General features: G+C 43.3%; 1 protein-coding gene across 4 annotated transcripts in view; it reads right to left on the bottom strand.

The window, feature by feature from the left end:
• The window catches only part of LOC119965350 (gamma-aminobutyric acid receptor subunit gamma-2), a 172119-nt gene that overhangs the window by 28998 nt on the left and 128405 nt on the right, over window positions 1-14716 (bottom strand). For all 4 annotated transcript variants that reach the window (XM_038796000.1, XM_038795999.1, XM_038795998.1 and 1 more), the window contains one exon: window positions 3239-3391. In XM_038796000.1, the coding sequence (XP_038651928.1) occupies window positions 3239-3391 (153 nt within the window). The remainder of the gene's footprint in view (window positions 1-3238; window positions 3392-14716) is intronic.

Here is a 14716-nt window from a genome sequence, read left to right as displayed (position 1 = left end):
GGGTATAAATATAGATTCAGCCTTGGCATCATCTCTGAGGCAGGCTGTGGGTTCAAGTTCCAGTCGAAAAGCCTGGCACAAAGTCTAGGACAGAAATCCAATGGATTACTGAGGGAGCACAGCACCGTCAGAGGTGTCACGTCAAAGCAGCCTGTCCTCTCAGGTGGTTGGAAGAGATCCTACTGCTTTATTCGAAGAAGAAGAGGGGAAATTTCCCTATATCCAGGGTGCGATTTATTCTGAACCACGGCCTGGAACAGGTACTCGGGTAATTTATTTCATTGCTGTTTGTAAGAGCTTGCTGTGTGAGAATTGGTTGGCATGTTTCCTAATACAACAATGAATACAAGTAGAAAGTACTCCATTGGCTGTGAACTGTTTCAAGTGTTTAGAAGTTGTGTGAAAGGTGATTTGTAAATGCAAGTCCTTCTTTCTTCACGTGGGAATAATACAATAATGATTTTATACAGGCAAAAATCACACCAAACGACCTCCACAACATACAATAAACAAACAATAATACTGCTTGTAATTGATATACTGGGCAGGAATTTCCTCTCCCTCGGCGACATGTTCTGCAGTGGCGGAGGGCCACTTGCCATTGGCTGGCGGCAGGATCTTCTGGACCCACTGTTGTCAACAGGGTTTCTAGTTGAATGCTACCCTTGCCACTGTGAAACCAACGGCGGGGATGCACCACTGGTGGGACCACAAGATCCCCCCAGCGTGAGTAGCCAGAAAATCCCGCCCAATGTCTATAATGATGAATTTTGGCATGTTAATGCTCTAGAGAAGGCTGAGGCTGCAATATCTTGTTTCAGCATGAGATTGCTTAGACATTTGCTGGGCAAGAATCAAATAAAATCATGGGCGGGATTCTCTGACCCCCCCCACCGGGTCGGAGAACCGCTGGGGGTCGGCGTGAATCCCGCCCCCCGCCGTCCTCCGAATTCTCCGGCCCCCAAAAATCATCCTGGCGTGAATTGCACCGCCCACAGTGGAGAATGGCGGGGACCGGCGTGACGCAATGGGCCCCGGGGCTGCCCAAATACTCCGGGCCACGATGGGCCAAAGTTCCGCCCGTTTAACGAGGGTCCCGCTGGCATAAATCAAGGTTGGTCCCTACCGGCGGGACCCAGCTCCATGGGCAGCCTCCAGGGTCCTCTGGGGGAAGGGGGGGGGGGTTGATCTGGCCCCGGGGGTGCCCCCATGGTGGCCTGGCCTGCGGTTGGGGCTCACCGATCCACGGGCGGGCCTGTACTGTGGGGGCACTCTATTCCTCCGCGTCAGCCTTGTACCGATCCGCGATGGCTGATGGGGAGATGAACCCCCCTCCCCTGCACATGCGTGGGGATGACGCCAGCAGATGCTGGCACTCCCGCACATGCACCAACTCGCGCCAAAGTCACTTCGGCGCCAGTTGGCGTGGCGCCAAGCCCCTTCCCACCAGCCGGAGCGGCACAAACCACTCCGCCGGCGTCCTAGCCCCCGAAGGTGCGAAAGATTCTGCACCTTTGGGGCGGCGCGATGCCGGAGTGGTTCCCGCCAGGTTGTGCGCCGTATTTTTTCCGCCCCGACGTTTTGCGCAAAATCCCGCCCCATGTAACTATCGCAAGTTAGACTAATGTGGTATGAAATAGTACTACTGAATTTAATCCTGAAAAATACACTTCCATTGTATTATTAATTTACAACAATGGGTGATTCCCGTACCAGCCTCCCCGGACAGGCGCCGGAATGTGGCGACTAGGGGCTTTTCACAGTAACTTCATTGAAGCCTACTCGTGACAATAAGCGATTTTCATTTCATTTCATTTCATTCATTTTCATTTCATTTCATTTCATCTTCAGAGGTTGAATGGGTTTTTGGAAGAGTTCAAGACTGTCAGTCTGGCTATATTATTTTTGTATATGAATTTTGTCATGAATTTATTAACTGGGACTGTTGATGCTCCCACTAATACCAGTACCAAATGGGCTATAAACAAAAAGAAAATTAAGTAATTTTGATTGTAATGTTAAATTAATATTCCGGATTTCTGATCAATTGAGGATTATGAAAAAAAATGAGTTTTCCATTATGTGGTTAATTGCCTACTTCACAAAATTTTTATTGTACATAGTCTTTGAAGAGAATAATTTGATGGACTGAAGGATATTTTAAAACAATTTACTGTGGTCTGTAAAATATTTCATAAACTCCACTGTGTACATAAATAAAGAAAATAAATGCCAAGAAATGATTGTAAGGTCATAAGACAATCTCTAGCTGTCACTCAAAATTCAAATGCCCGTACGGACAAAATTACATGCTGAACGTTTGACTGAAATCTCAATTAACTAGATTTAAACAGTCATTGGCATTATCCATTCCCCAATCAACACATAAGCTACCTGTTTTCACCACACGAAAACATGCAGAATTTCCATTTCTCCGTTTGCATATTGTACAAGGAAAAATGTGACAGGTTTCACACTTAGCATTGTATTTTACTCAGTAGTAACACAGTGGCCGATATGACTCAACAGGTTGCAAGAGACAAGAGCAAGGGTTAAACCAACGTGGTTTTAAAATAATTTTAACTCAGCTGTTAAACTTAGAGAGGGAGAATTTAATTCACGTATGGCACTTTTTATTCCTCTATGGGATGTAGGTGTCACTGCTAAGGCCAGTCTTTGTTGCCCATTTGTTGAGCTGAGTGGCTTGTTAAGCCAGAGAGCTGTTAAGAGTCAACCACACTGCTGTGGCCAGACCAGGTACGGCAGCAAATTTCCTTACCCAAAGGACATTTGTGAACCAGATGGGTTTTTACAACAACTGTTTCAAAGATCGCCATGACTGAGACTAGTTTTCAATTCCAGATTTGATTAATTGAATTTAAATTCCATAAACTGCTCCAGTGGGATTTGAACCAATGTCCCCAGGACATTAGCCTGGGCCTTTGGATTACTAGTCCAGTGACATCACCGCTGCAACACCATCTCCCCCTTGGCAACACAATGTGGACTTAAGTCAAAACCCTGGGGCAGACAGAGTCATGGGTCATGGTCTTGCATGGTCACTTGGAGATATCGATCTGTAGTGCTGCCTTCCCACTCAGACGAGATATAAGTCTGTGTAGTGCGAAACGGTGCTCTGCAAAGTAATTTCCCCCCAGTATATTTAAAAAACAATTAGAAGCGATACAAATTGTTATTGTTACATCATAAAAGTAAACAGTAGTTGTGATGTAATTACCTAATGACGTTCTGGCCGGTACTGCATCCTTGTTGATCCAAAATGAAACCCAGGATAATACAACAGTCAATGTGCAAGGGATGTAGGTCTGAATGGTGAAGTAGCCCATTCGTCTGCTGAGATCGAAATACACGGACATTACAACGTATTCTCCTACAAAAAAAATGAAAGTGGCAAATCAGTCCTTCACACTTAGTAAAACAACATTAGTCATGATTTTGTGGCCAGTGGAGAATGAACAATGCCAGCCACTGATCACATACAGCTGTTCGTATACTTCAAACCGGCTTTGTTGCAGCAACCTTAGGTAATTTGAAAACCATTTCAGTGTGGCACCCATGACGTGAGATGTTGGACCTCGAAGAGCAAGGTAACAACAGCATACCTCTTCTACCTATCAAACTGAAAAATCCTCACTGTGCCATGCAGTCCAAGCATAAGTAATCAATGTAATCATATAGAGAAAGTGGAAAAAAATACAATGGAATGATGGAATTAGGAGAGAAAGAGAGAGAGATTCAAAAGACACAGGCAGGATTGTTCAGATGGTGGGGTTATCCAACCTGCCTACAAACAGTCCCCTAGAGTCCAGGACGAGATAAGGTGCAGGTGGTCTCACGTAGGTTAAGGAGGTCAGGCCCAGAGAGGTTTGGAGATAGGGGCAGGGGTCTTTATGAAGGAGTCAGATGTGAGGCAGTTTCCATAGCGGACAGAGCTTGTGGTGTGGAACGGAGGCCAATGAGGGAGGCCAGAGTATAATTACTTGCCTGGTTTTCCTCCTGCTTTTATAATCTTTATTAGTATTACAAGTAGGCTTACATTAACACTGCGATGAAGTCGCTGTGAAATTCCCCTAGTCGCCACACTGCGGCGTCTGTTCGGGTACACTGAAGGAGAATTCAGAATGTCCAATACACCTAATGAGCACATGTCTCAGGACTTGCAGGAGGAAACTGGAGCGCCCGGAGGAAACCCACACAGACACTGGGAGAATTTGCAGACTCCGCACAGACAGGGATCTAAGCCGGGAATTGAACCGGGTCTCTGGCGCTGTGAAGCTCCAGTGCTCACCACCATGCTACCATGCCGCCCTGCGCCTGAACTCCTCCCATTAGCCTCAAAATTGAAGCCGTATAGGGAAGTGACCTTTTAGTATTCATTAATTTCCCCCTTAAGGGCCTCTATTGGAGCAAGGTGGGGCAGGCCTACTATAAACTTGTGGACATATTGGGGTAGATAGGGGGGCAGTGGAGAGGCCATCTCAGAAGTCTACGGGCCACCTTGCCTTTACATCTGCAGGCTGTGGAACTGTAAATTCTGCCCTTATAGTCAATTTAAAAAATTACTTTAATTTCATGTTTAAAAATATTGAAATCTGAAAAATTCGTAAAAGTGCATTTTGAGTGTTATAGGGAGATTATTTGATAATAATTAAAACATAATTCACACCACTAAATAGCCACTTCTGAAGGTACAAACCCTAGGTTATCCTGGTGTCGTCAGTGGGTAACTGGTGGGTAGGTACCACAATCCCATGTCTTTTGAGTCCTTTAATACTGAATCTCGCGACAATGTATTGGTGGATCGAAGCTTGTGGAACAGCAGTAATCACAGAATCTTAACAGTGCAGAAGGAGGCCATTTGACCCATCAGGGATGCACTGGCTCTCTAAAAAAACATTCTGCTTATTCCCATTCCCCTACCTTATTCCTGTAACCTTGCAATTTTTTTCTTTTGCAATCCAATTTCCATTCTGCCTACTTCAATAAAACCTGCCTCTACCACCTTTTCAGCAAGTCCATTCCAGACTCAAACTACTCTCTGGGTGAAAAAACAAATCCTCACATCACTTTTATTCATTTTATGAATAATTTTGAATCTGTGCCCTTTCGTTCTTGGTGCTCTCGAGTAGAATCAGTTTTGCATTAATTACCCTGCCCACATGCCTCAGGATCTTGAATACCTCTATCAAGTCTCCTCTCAGCCATCTTTAATCCAAAGAAAACAGCTCCAGCCTCTCCAGCCTTTATCTTTACCGCCAGAAACATTCTTGTGAATCACATCCTTCCTCAAGTATGGCGTTCAGAACTGAACGCAGGAGTCTATACTAGTGGCTTGTACAAGTTCAACATGACCTCTTTAGTTGTGTACTCAATACTCCCATTAATACAATCTAGGTACTAGGTATTGACTTCTCTCAACATGCCCTGCCATCTTCAATGACTTATGTCCCACTGTTCTTGCATCTCCTTTAGAGTCTCCCTCTTTATTTTATACTCACACTCCACATTCTTCTTGCCAAAATGAATCAAGTTCACTTCAATCTGCTACTTGCCTGCCTAACCCACCAACATGGCTATGTCCTTTTGAAGGTCTGACTTTCCTCATCAAAGTTGACAATGGTTCAAATCTTTGTACCATCTGAATTTTGAAATCACGTCCTGAACAGGTCATCAATATCCACCATGAAGAGTCAGGATCCCAACACTGACCCCTGGGAAAACTCCACTACAAACCTTCCTCCAGTCTAAAAAACAACCATTTATCACTACTCTCTGTTTCCTGTCACTCAGACAGCTTCTTAACTTAGCCCTTATATTCCATGAGCTAGAATTTTATTTTATTCACAAGTCAGTTGTGTGGCACTGTATCAAATGCCTTTTGAAAATCCATACACACCAATGTCAACAGTATTTCCTTTATCAACCTTTTCTGCTACCTCCTCAAAAAACATCAGCAGGTTACTTTAACATGATTCTCCCTTAATTAATCCATGTTGGTTTTCCTTCATTATCCTGCACTTGTCTAAGTGATTATTGATTTTCATCCAAACTGTAATTTCCAGAGGTTTCCCTATCACTGAAGTCAAACTGATTGGTCTGTAGTTGTCGGTTTTATCCTTTCACCCAGTTTTGTACAAGTGTGCAACATTCACACTTCTCTAGTCTTCTGGCATAACTCCTGTGTCTTAGGAAGACTGGAAGATTATCACTAATCCCTCTGCAATTTCCAGTCTCACTTCACTCAGTATGCTTGGATGTACCTGGCATTTTAGGGAGATATTAGGAACTTGGGTCCAGAAATAGGGTCCAAGATGTAGCAGGCAATTTAGGGGTTAAAAAGATTGTTAGCAGCACACTCAGTGATTCACCCACACCTGGCTGAGTCACATGGTCCCATTCAGACGTAAACTTGTTTTGGAATACATAAGGTGTGTCACCTGAGATCCATTGTCTTTCAGGACATTCATGCATGACCAGAAATTATCCTATTACAGATGCTAATGACACATTTGTCTATCAATGGAAGGTTATGAATGGCATAGGTCTGATATTTTGTATAAATGGGAGTGGGCAATCAAGCAACCCAATTACAGTTAATAAGTTCCTGTCTGGACATTCCAGAGGAGGATCTTTGATTGAAGGGCTGGGTGGAGCTAGGAAAGAGAGAGAGAGTGAAGGAGTTGAAGGATCTTAGGATTTGAAGTTAATTCAATTCAGGGTTACCGGTCGTTCTTGTGCATTGCTGAAACTCAGTAGAAATTCAAGTTAAAAATTGCCAGGTGCAAATAAGAATTGTTTTATTTGGAGTTCATTGGTTACAACTTGAAAGTAATTTGAAAGGCAGTTTGTAGACAATTTGATTCTTTCAAAGAATCACAGGAATTATCTTCTGAGACAACAGCTTGAACACAACTTTAAAAGTCAAAGTCTGAAGTCAAAGTCTGAAAATGAAATGTGAATACAGAACCCTTTTCTAACTCTCTTCCTTTCATTTCCTTTTCTTTTCTGTCTAACCCTTCCTATCTCTCTCTCAACCCTTTCTTTCTATCTCTCTCAATGGTGGCCAAATCGTCCATGGATATACTATTTCATATCTGTCTTAAGCGATCTGATCACACCCCAATATAATCCTAATTGGTTTGAGTTAGACTCAAACACATTTGATTTGATAGCAAGCTGCCCATCTTCACTATGTAACATTACTTCTAATTGTTGCCTGCCTGCTTACTTTTGCATGTTAAAGAATGCGATATTGTGCTTTATCAAAACCAGCAAAAACTGGTCTAATGCTGACCTACCTATTGCCACAATAGAGACCTCATGCTGACCTCACTACTGCAACAATGGAGACCTTATGTTATCTCGTCATGCCACGCTGGGCATAACTCCGAAAATATAATTCAAACTGTCTATTTCAATTCAGTCTTTTATAAAATCGTTATAATGAGAATGTTGGAATCAAATATATATATATTATATTTGATTTGATGTTTTAATTGTCCATTTATTAAAAATAAGGCAACACAGTTCAAGATATGTTTTTTTTAGCTTGTATAATTCATGGGATATGATTCAACCTAATCTCGAGCGGCGTGAGAACCGTAGAATTCTTCATTCCTATTCCTCGTTGCCATGGATTCAGCCCTTGTCCTTGGAAAAATGTAATGACCTTATCAGACTTCTGTGTTACTTGCAAACTCATGATTGCAAAATTATATGTTCTCTTTAATTTTAAAACTGGGAAATAATATTTATGCTTTAAGCAGCTATCTTTTTACCTATATTAGTTGTATTAGAAATACCTGGCTTCTACAGAGAGGGAGAGAGAATGAATTTGGAACGGGTAAAGGAAAAAGGATGTCAGCAATCATTGGAGAGATCATGAAAAAGCCACCGTGAAAAGGCTTTGGCAAAGGGTTCTGAACAAATCTCCTGAACAGAAGAAATATTGCTTCCTAAATGCAGCTGTTGCCTTTGCTTGAATGTGTAAGTGGAATGGGAGCTGTATTTATGCAAAGTGTTGTTTGATGGGAACTAGTGTTACGGTTAAGAAACGGCAAGTAATCTGTTCGGGTTAGAACTGTGAAGTAAAAGTTTAAATATTGTTTTATTTTGCTTTAATAAAGTTTGTTTATAAAATAACCAAGCCCTATTTCTTATATTATCACTCCAGGAAGAAATTGATCTTTCTGCACAGTATTACAACTTAAAAAAGTTACGTGTCTGGTTCAATCTCTTAGCCAATGTTGACGTCTGACCAGGCGTCCATAACAGTACCTCATCCGGTCCTAGTACCTTATCAATTTCAAGATAGCCTTTCTACCTCCTCCTCCTTCTCAATTGTAAATTATTCAAGCGTACCAGTTACCTCCTCTCTCACCTCGACTTGAGGAGCATCTTCTTCCTTTGTAAAGACAGATGCAAACTACTTGTTTAATCCCTCTGCTATTTCTCCTGCCTCCACATATAAGCCCACCTTTCCCTCCCTAAACGGCCCTACTCTTTATTTAATCATCCTTTTATCATTTATATTCTTTAAAATATGTTGGGATTTCCTTTTATGGTAGCTGCCAGTCTCTTTTCATGCTCTCTCCTTGCTTTTCTTATTAGTTTTTCCACTTCCACTCTAGTCCTTCTACATTCAACCTGATTCTCCATTGTATTTTCTACCTAATATCTGTTATGCTCACTTCTTCCTTTTCATATTCAGCACTATCTCCCGTAATCCAGGGCACCTGAATGTATTTGCCCATCTTTGCCCTTCAAGGGAATATACCTTGACATTGTCTGCTGATTTGATGCTGGCTCATTGTTCAGCCACCGTCTTTTTGGCCAACATTTAATTCCAACTCACCCGAATGAGATGCATTCTCATCCCATCTAAGTTAGCTTTCCCCCAATTAATTATCCTTCCTCTGAGTTGCTCCTTGTCCTTTTCCGTGGCCAACCCAAACTGATCATAAAATGATCACTGTCCCCTAAATGCTCCCATTGATCTTTGATCCACTTGGCCAACTCATCCCCCAGAGCCAGGTCCAACAGTGCCTGTCCTCTTCTTGACTGGAAACATATTGCTGCAGGACATTATCTTGAAACAATTCCAGAAACACTCGCCCCTCTTGTCCCTTTGCACTATTCCTAACCCAGTCTAATTTGGATAATTGAAGTCCCCCATTATAATTACTCTTTAATTCTTGCACCTCTCTGTAATTCCTTCCTAAAATTGTTTCGCTACATTCCTTCCACTAGTCGGTGGTCTATATACTACACCGATTCATGTTATTGCACCTTTTTAATTCCTTACCTCAAGTCAGAGAGATTCCATCCTTGACCTATCTGGAACATTCTCTCTCCCCAGTACAATAATGCCATCTTTAATCAATGCTACCACTCTCCCCATTTTCCTCCTCTCTTTCCCTCCTTGTACCCAGGAATATTTAACACTTAGTATTGCCCTTCTTTGAGCCAGGTCTCTGTTATAGCAATAATATCATAATTCCATTTGCCAACCTGTGCCGATAGTTCACCAATCATATTCCACATGCACATTAACCATGATTTAGGCTTTTTTACTTTCCCCTGTACTCTGACTCCATCTTATGATTTATTCTTGCCTAATTTAATTCTCTCAAATACTCTATGTATTCTATTTATCTTGACACAACTCAATGTTATATTTTTCTTATTAGTTAATACTTGTGCGTATGTGCATCTCAATATTTTATATTCAACCTGATTCACAATTGTATTATCCCCTGACATGCATCATATGCGCCATTTTCCTGTTTTATCTTATTCTATATCTTTCATCATTCCGGGAGCTCTGGATTTGTTTATCCTACCCTTCCCCCTTTGAGAATGTACGTTGACTGTGGCCAAACTATCTCCTCTTTCAAGGGAACCCATTGTTCCGTTACAGCTTTGTTTAGCCACGTTTAATTCCAATTTATTTTCACTTTCTCACTCCACTGAAATTGATAATCCCCCAAAAATGATTTTTTTTACCTTGGATTACTCCTTGTCCTTTGCCATTGCTAACTTACACCATATGATATTATGATCACCACCTCCGAAACGTTCCCCTACTGACACTTGATTAATTTGACCCACCTCATTCCCCGGAACCAGAAATGCTTTCCTCCTCATCGGACTGAAAATATTTTGATGTCGAAAATTCTCCTCAACACACTTTAGAAATCATGATGTAGAAATCATGGCACCCACCCCCAAAGCTATTACTATCCCAGGTTATATAAAGTTAACTAACGCTCGCCATTATACTTACCTCAGAATGATTGCATGTTTCTAGAATTTCCTTGCAAGTTTGCTCCTTATAGTGAACAAAAGCAGATTATATTTAAATATAGGATCTATAGGTTGAAACATGTTTGTCCACTTAATGACACTAAACAGGTTGGCAACCGGTATGAGTGAGTTAGTCTGAAGGAAGTTAGCAGTTAGCATCAAAAAAGTAGCTTGGGTTTTCAATTCTTCCAATGACCAGTGACTCCCGTTGATGGACCTTTTGCAGAGAAGCCAGGTAGTGACAAGACCAGGCTTGGCTTTGAGTCCCCATTTTCAGTCAAAAACCCCACTGACATTTATGGTCAAGCCTCACGCATGAGGCACAAGAATTTGACCAAAACCCACAGAAACCATTACCTTGTGCATCATTATTGGTTTCTGGAGAGGTGGGTAGGTAACGAGAACTGGCAGAAAAAAACAATCTGGCAATTTAAAATAAACAGCATCAAATGCTGAGATGTATAGATAATTCAAACACCAAAGCAAGAGACTCGTATAAAATTAACAGTCTTACAATTTTGAAACATGACGCGAGAGAGATTAGAAGACACTTTCTTAAGGAGTGATTCTGTGGAATAGGCTGTCTTCGAAAATAGTTAATGCTATTTCGAGAAAAGCTCAGAATGGAGTTATGTAAGTGTCTGATTAGAAATAGAATTGAAGATTATATGAACCAGCTTAAGCAAATAACATTGAAGAGCTCCTGGACTATTACAGTTTGGGGGCTGCTGACAACTTTACTGGGTGATTTTTAGAAACAAGCCATCCAGGCTGTACAACAGGGATGTAAAGATCAATATACTGGACTTCAGTTTAATTGCCTTTGTGGGAACTGGGAGAAAGAAATAGCAATCCTTAGCCAAAAAAGATTAAATATGAAAAGGCTACATTTGGAATAATTTGCTGGAATAAATCCCCTTTCTTCTGTGTTTTCTTATGTTCACAAAGCCAACATGATAAACAGGATGGCAAAGAATTTGCTGCAAAGTAAATCATAAGTACACAGCTGCTCGGTGGCACAGTGAGGCATAACGGTGGCACACTGTGGTGGCACAGTGGTTAGCACTGCTGCCTCACAACACCTGGGACCCGAGTTCAATTCTCACCTTGGATGACTGTCAACTCTCTGGAGTTTGCACTTTCTCCCCGAGTCTGCGTGGGATGCCTCCGGCTGTTCCTGTTTCCTCCCACAGTCCAAAGACGATAGGTGGATTGGACATGCTAAATTGCCCCTCAGTGTCCAAGGATGTTCAGGTTAGGTGAGGTTCCGGAGATAGGTGGGGTGTGGGCCTCGTTAGAGTGCTCTTTCAGAGTGTCGGTACAGACTAAATGGGCCGAATGGCCTCCTTCTGCACTGTAGGGTTTCTATGCTATAAACCCAGGAACTGAATATCATTGCCCCTATTTTATGTGTGTAGCTACAGGGAGCAATTTCAGGAACCACAATCCTGCGGCTCAAGAGAATGTGAAAAATCTTTGACTTGATACTGGGTCAAGTCTCCTTTTTTTCAGGGATTAGAGACCATTGAGTAAAATTAGACTCTCTGCATATGCCAACAAAGTGCCGAATATTTACTTTTGGATCCACGGTCGCATTGTGGATAGCACAATCGCTTCACAGCTCCAGGGTCCCAGGTTCGATTTTGGCTTGGGTCATTGTCTGTGCGGAGTCTGCACATCCTCCCCGTGTGTGCGTGGGTTTCTTCCGGTTGCTCCGGTTTCCTCCCACAGTCCAAAGATGTGCAGGTTAGGTGGATTGGCCATGATAAATTGCCCTTAGTGTCCAAAATTGCCCTTAGGGTGGGGTGGGGTTACTGGGTTATGGGGATAGGGTGGAGGTGTTGACCTTGGGTAGGGTGCTCTTTCCAAGAGCCGGTGCAGACTCGATAGGCCGAATGGCCTCCTTCTGCTCTGTAAATTATATATGATAAAAGCAATTTTCTGCCCTGAACACAGCAGATGCAAGTCTGTTTTATTAACGCTTTCCTGGTCTTGGGTACGGCATAAATGGCTGTCACCAACTATATTGGTTCAACTTTAAAAACAAATTTTGATATGCAACCATAAGGAATAGGACCATTGAAGGACTCATATGGCACCTTCGTTCTGTTCCATTCTAGAAAGCCAGGGTGACGAATAGAACTAGCACCTAATCTTTACAAACTTTAGAAGCCACTAAATTACAGAGGTACAGGGTGTGATGTACCGGCACTCGTGGGGGTCTCCCGGGAATAGGAGGCTCCAGGTGCATGACCTCTGGGCAGGGTGGCATCCTGGCATTGTTACATATGTCCAAGCCTGGCACTGCCATGGTGCCCAGGTGGCACTGCCAGTTGGCAGGGACCTTGCCAGGCTGGCATTTTTCCAGTGCAGTGGATTGGGCCCGGGGGTCCCGTGGGGTGTAGGGAGGGCCCTGAGGACCCCCTTATAGGTGAGTTGGCAGTTTGGAGGTCAGGTCTGGGGGTCGGGAGATTGGGCAGTTCGATCTTTTCCTGCACTGAGGAGACTCAGCGAGCTGCGCTCCTCAATGCAGGACAAAGTGCGGCCTCATTGCGGAGTTCCCCATTGGGGCTGCAAATATAACCAGAATCCCGGTAGATAGCATGGTTTTTCTCACCGCTGGCAGTGCCAGGAAATGCCTGAAAAAACGTATTCGTTACGGGTCTCTTTTCCATTCGGTTAGATTGTTTAGATCACGCCCACAGGTTATAAACATACACCTTCAAACCTAAGAATGTCGATTTTTGTCAGCTCCTAGAAGTACAACGGAATCATCAGTTAATGCCCAGCACCTGAAGATAATTAAATACTCACTGAACATACAATTAACCCTCTCCTACTAGTCTTTTCCTTCCCAGTACTGAGCTGAATGGAATTTTTTGCTGGCACGGTGGCACAGTGGTTAGCACTGCTGCCTCACAGTGTCAGGGTCACAGGTTCAATCCGGCCTCGGGTGACTGACTGAGGGAGCTGAAGATCTGTAAAAAATAAATTGCGATGGAAATTGCTGCAAATAATGTCTAGGCCGCACATTCAAACATAAACCTCAGTTACCCAGGCACCTTTTCAAATTTGATTTCAGCCAGGATATGTCATCCCGCCGTGGATCGAGATTGCAGCTGAAACGTACAGGCTGCCTGGCCAATTGAAATGAAATGAAAATGAAAATCGCTTATTGTCACAAGTAGGCTTCAAAGGAAGTTACTGTGAAAAGCCCCTAGTCGCCACATTCCGGCGCCTGTTCGGGGAGGCTGGTACGGGAATTGAACCGTGCCGCTGGCCTGCCTTGGTCTGCTTTCAAAGCCAGCGATTTAGCCCTGTGCTAAACCAGCTCCTGGCAGCCGTAAAAGCAGACGGGTCATGTAAAATTGTGTTCCATTGGCCCCTTCAATGGGCCAATTTGCCAGCTTGATTGTCAGCAGAAAGGCTTTTGACTCTGGCATGGGCTTGCCAACCAAAATATTGCGAGAGTCGTGATGACATCAGGGTTTCAAAAAATTCATTTACAGGATGTGGTCGTCGCTGGTTAGACCAGCATTAATTGCTTATCCCTACTTGCCCTTCAGTAGGTGGTTGTGAGTTACCTTCTTGAACTGCTGCAGTCCCTGAAGGGTAGGTATGCCCTCAGTGCTGTTAGGGAGGAAATTTCAGGATTTTGCCCCAGTAACAGCAAAGGAATGGCGATATCTTTCCAAGTCAGGGTGGTGAATGACTTAGAGGGGAATCCTCCAGGTGGTGGGGTTCCCATTTACCTGCTGCTCTTGTCCTTCAAGGTGCTGTCGAAGGAACCTTTGTGAGGTACTGCAGTGCATCTTATAGATGATACACACGTCTGCCACTGTTCATCGGTGGTGGAGAGTTTGAATATTTGTGGAAGGGGAGCAATCAATAGGACTGCTTTGTCCTGGATGGTGACGAGCATCTTGAGTGTTATTGGAGCTGCACTTATCCAGGCAAGTGGGCAATATTCCATTACACCCCTGACTTGTGCCTCGTTGATGATGGACAGGCTTTGGGGGTCAGGAGGTGAGTTACTCGCCGTAGGATTCAGAGCCACAGTATTAGTATGGTTAGTTCAGTTCAGTTTCTGATCAATGGTAACGCCCAGGATGCTGTGCGCCCTACATCTTTTCCTGATTTCATGCACTTCCAGGTCAGGCCCACCCGAGCATTGCAAAATTCTGGCCATGACATATCTCACGTGCAGAGAATAAACAGAGGTTAAGGGCCAGAATTTTCAGCTGTATCTGCTGGCAGGAAGTTCCGGTCCTGTTGACAGCAGCGGGACCAGAAGATCCCACCACCGGCCAATGGCAGGTTGCATCTGAGCATTGACGCAGAAACTCCCACTCAAGGTTTCTGCAGCCATTTTCAACTCAAAACATGAACA

This window comes from Scyliorhinus canicula, chromosome 4 (genome assembly GCF_902713615.1).
Source record: "Scyliorhinus canicula chromosome 4, sScyCan1.1, whole genome shotgun sequence".
Taxonomy (NCBI): domain Eukaryota; kingdom Metazoa; phylum Chordata; class Chondrichthyes; order Carcharhiniformes; family Scyliorhinidae; genus Scyliorhinus; species Scyliorhinus canicula.
Note: the sequence above shows the minus strand (reverse complement) of the source record. Positions and strands in the feature narration are given on the sequence as shown.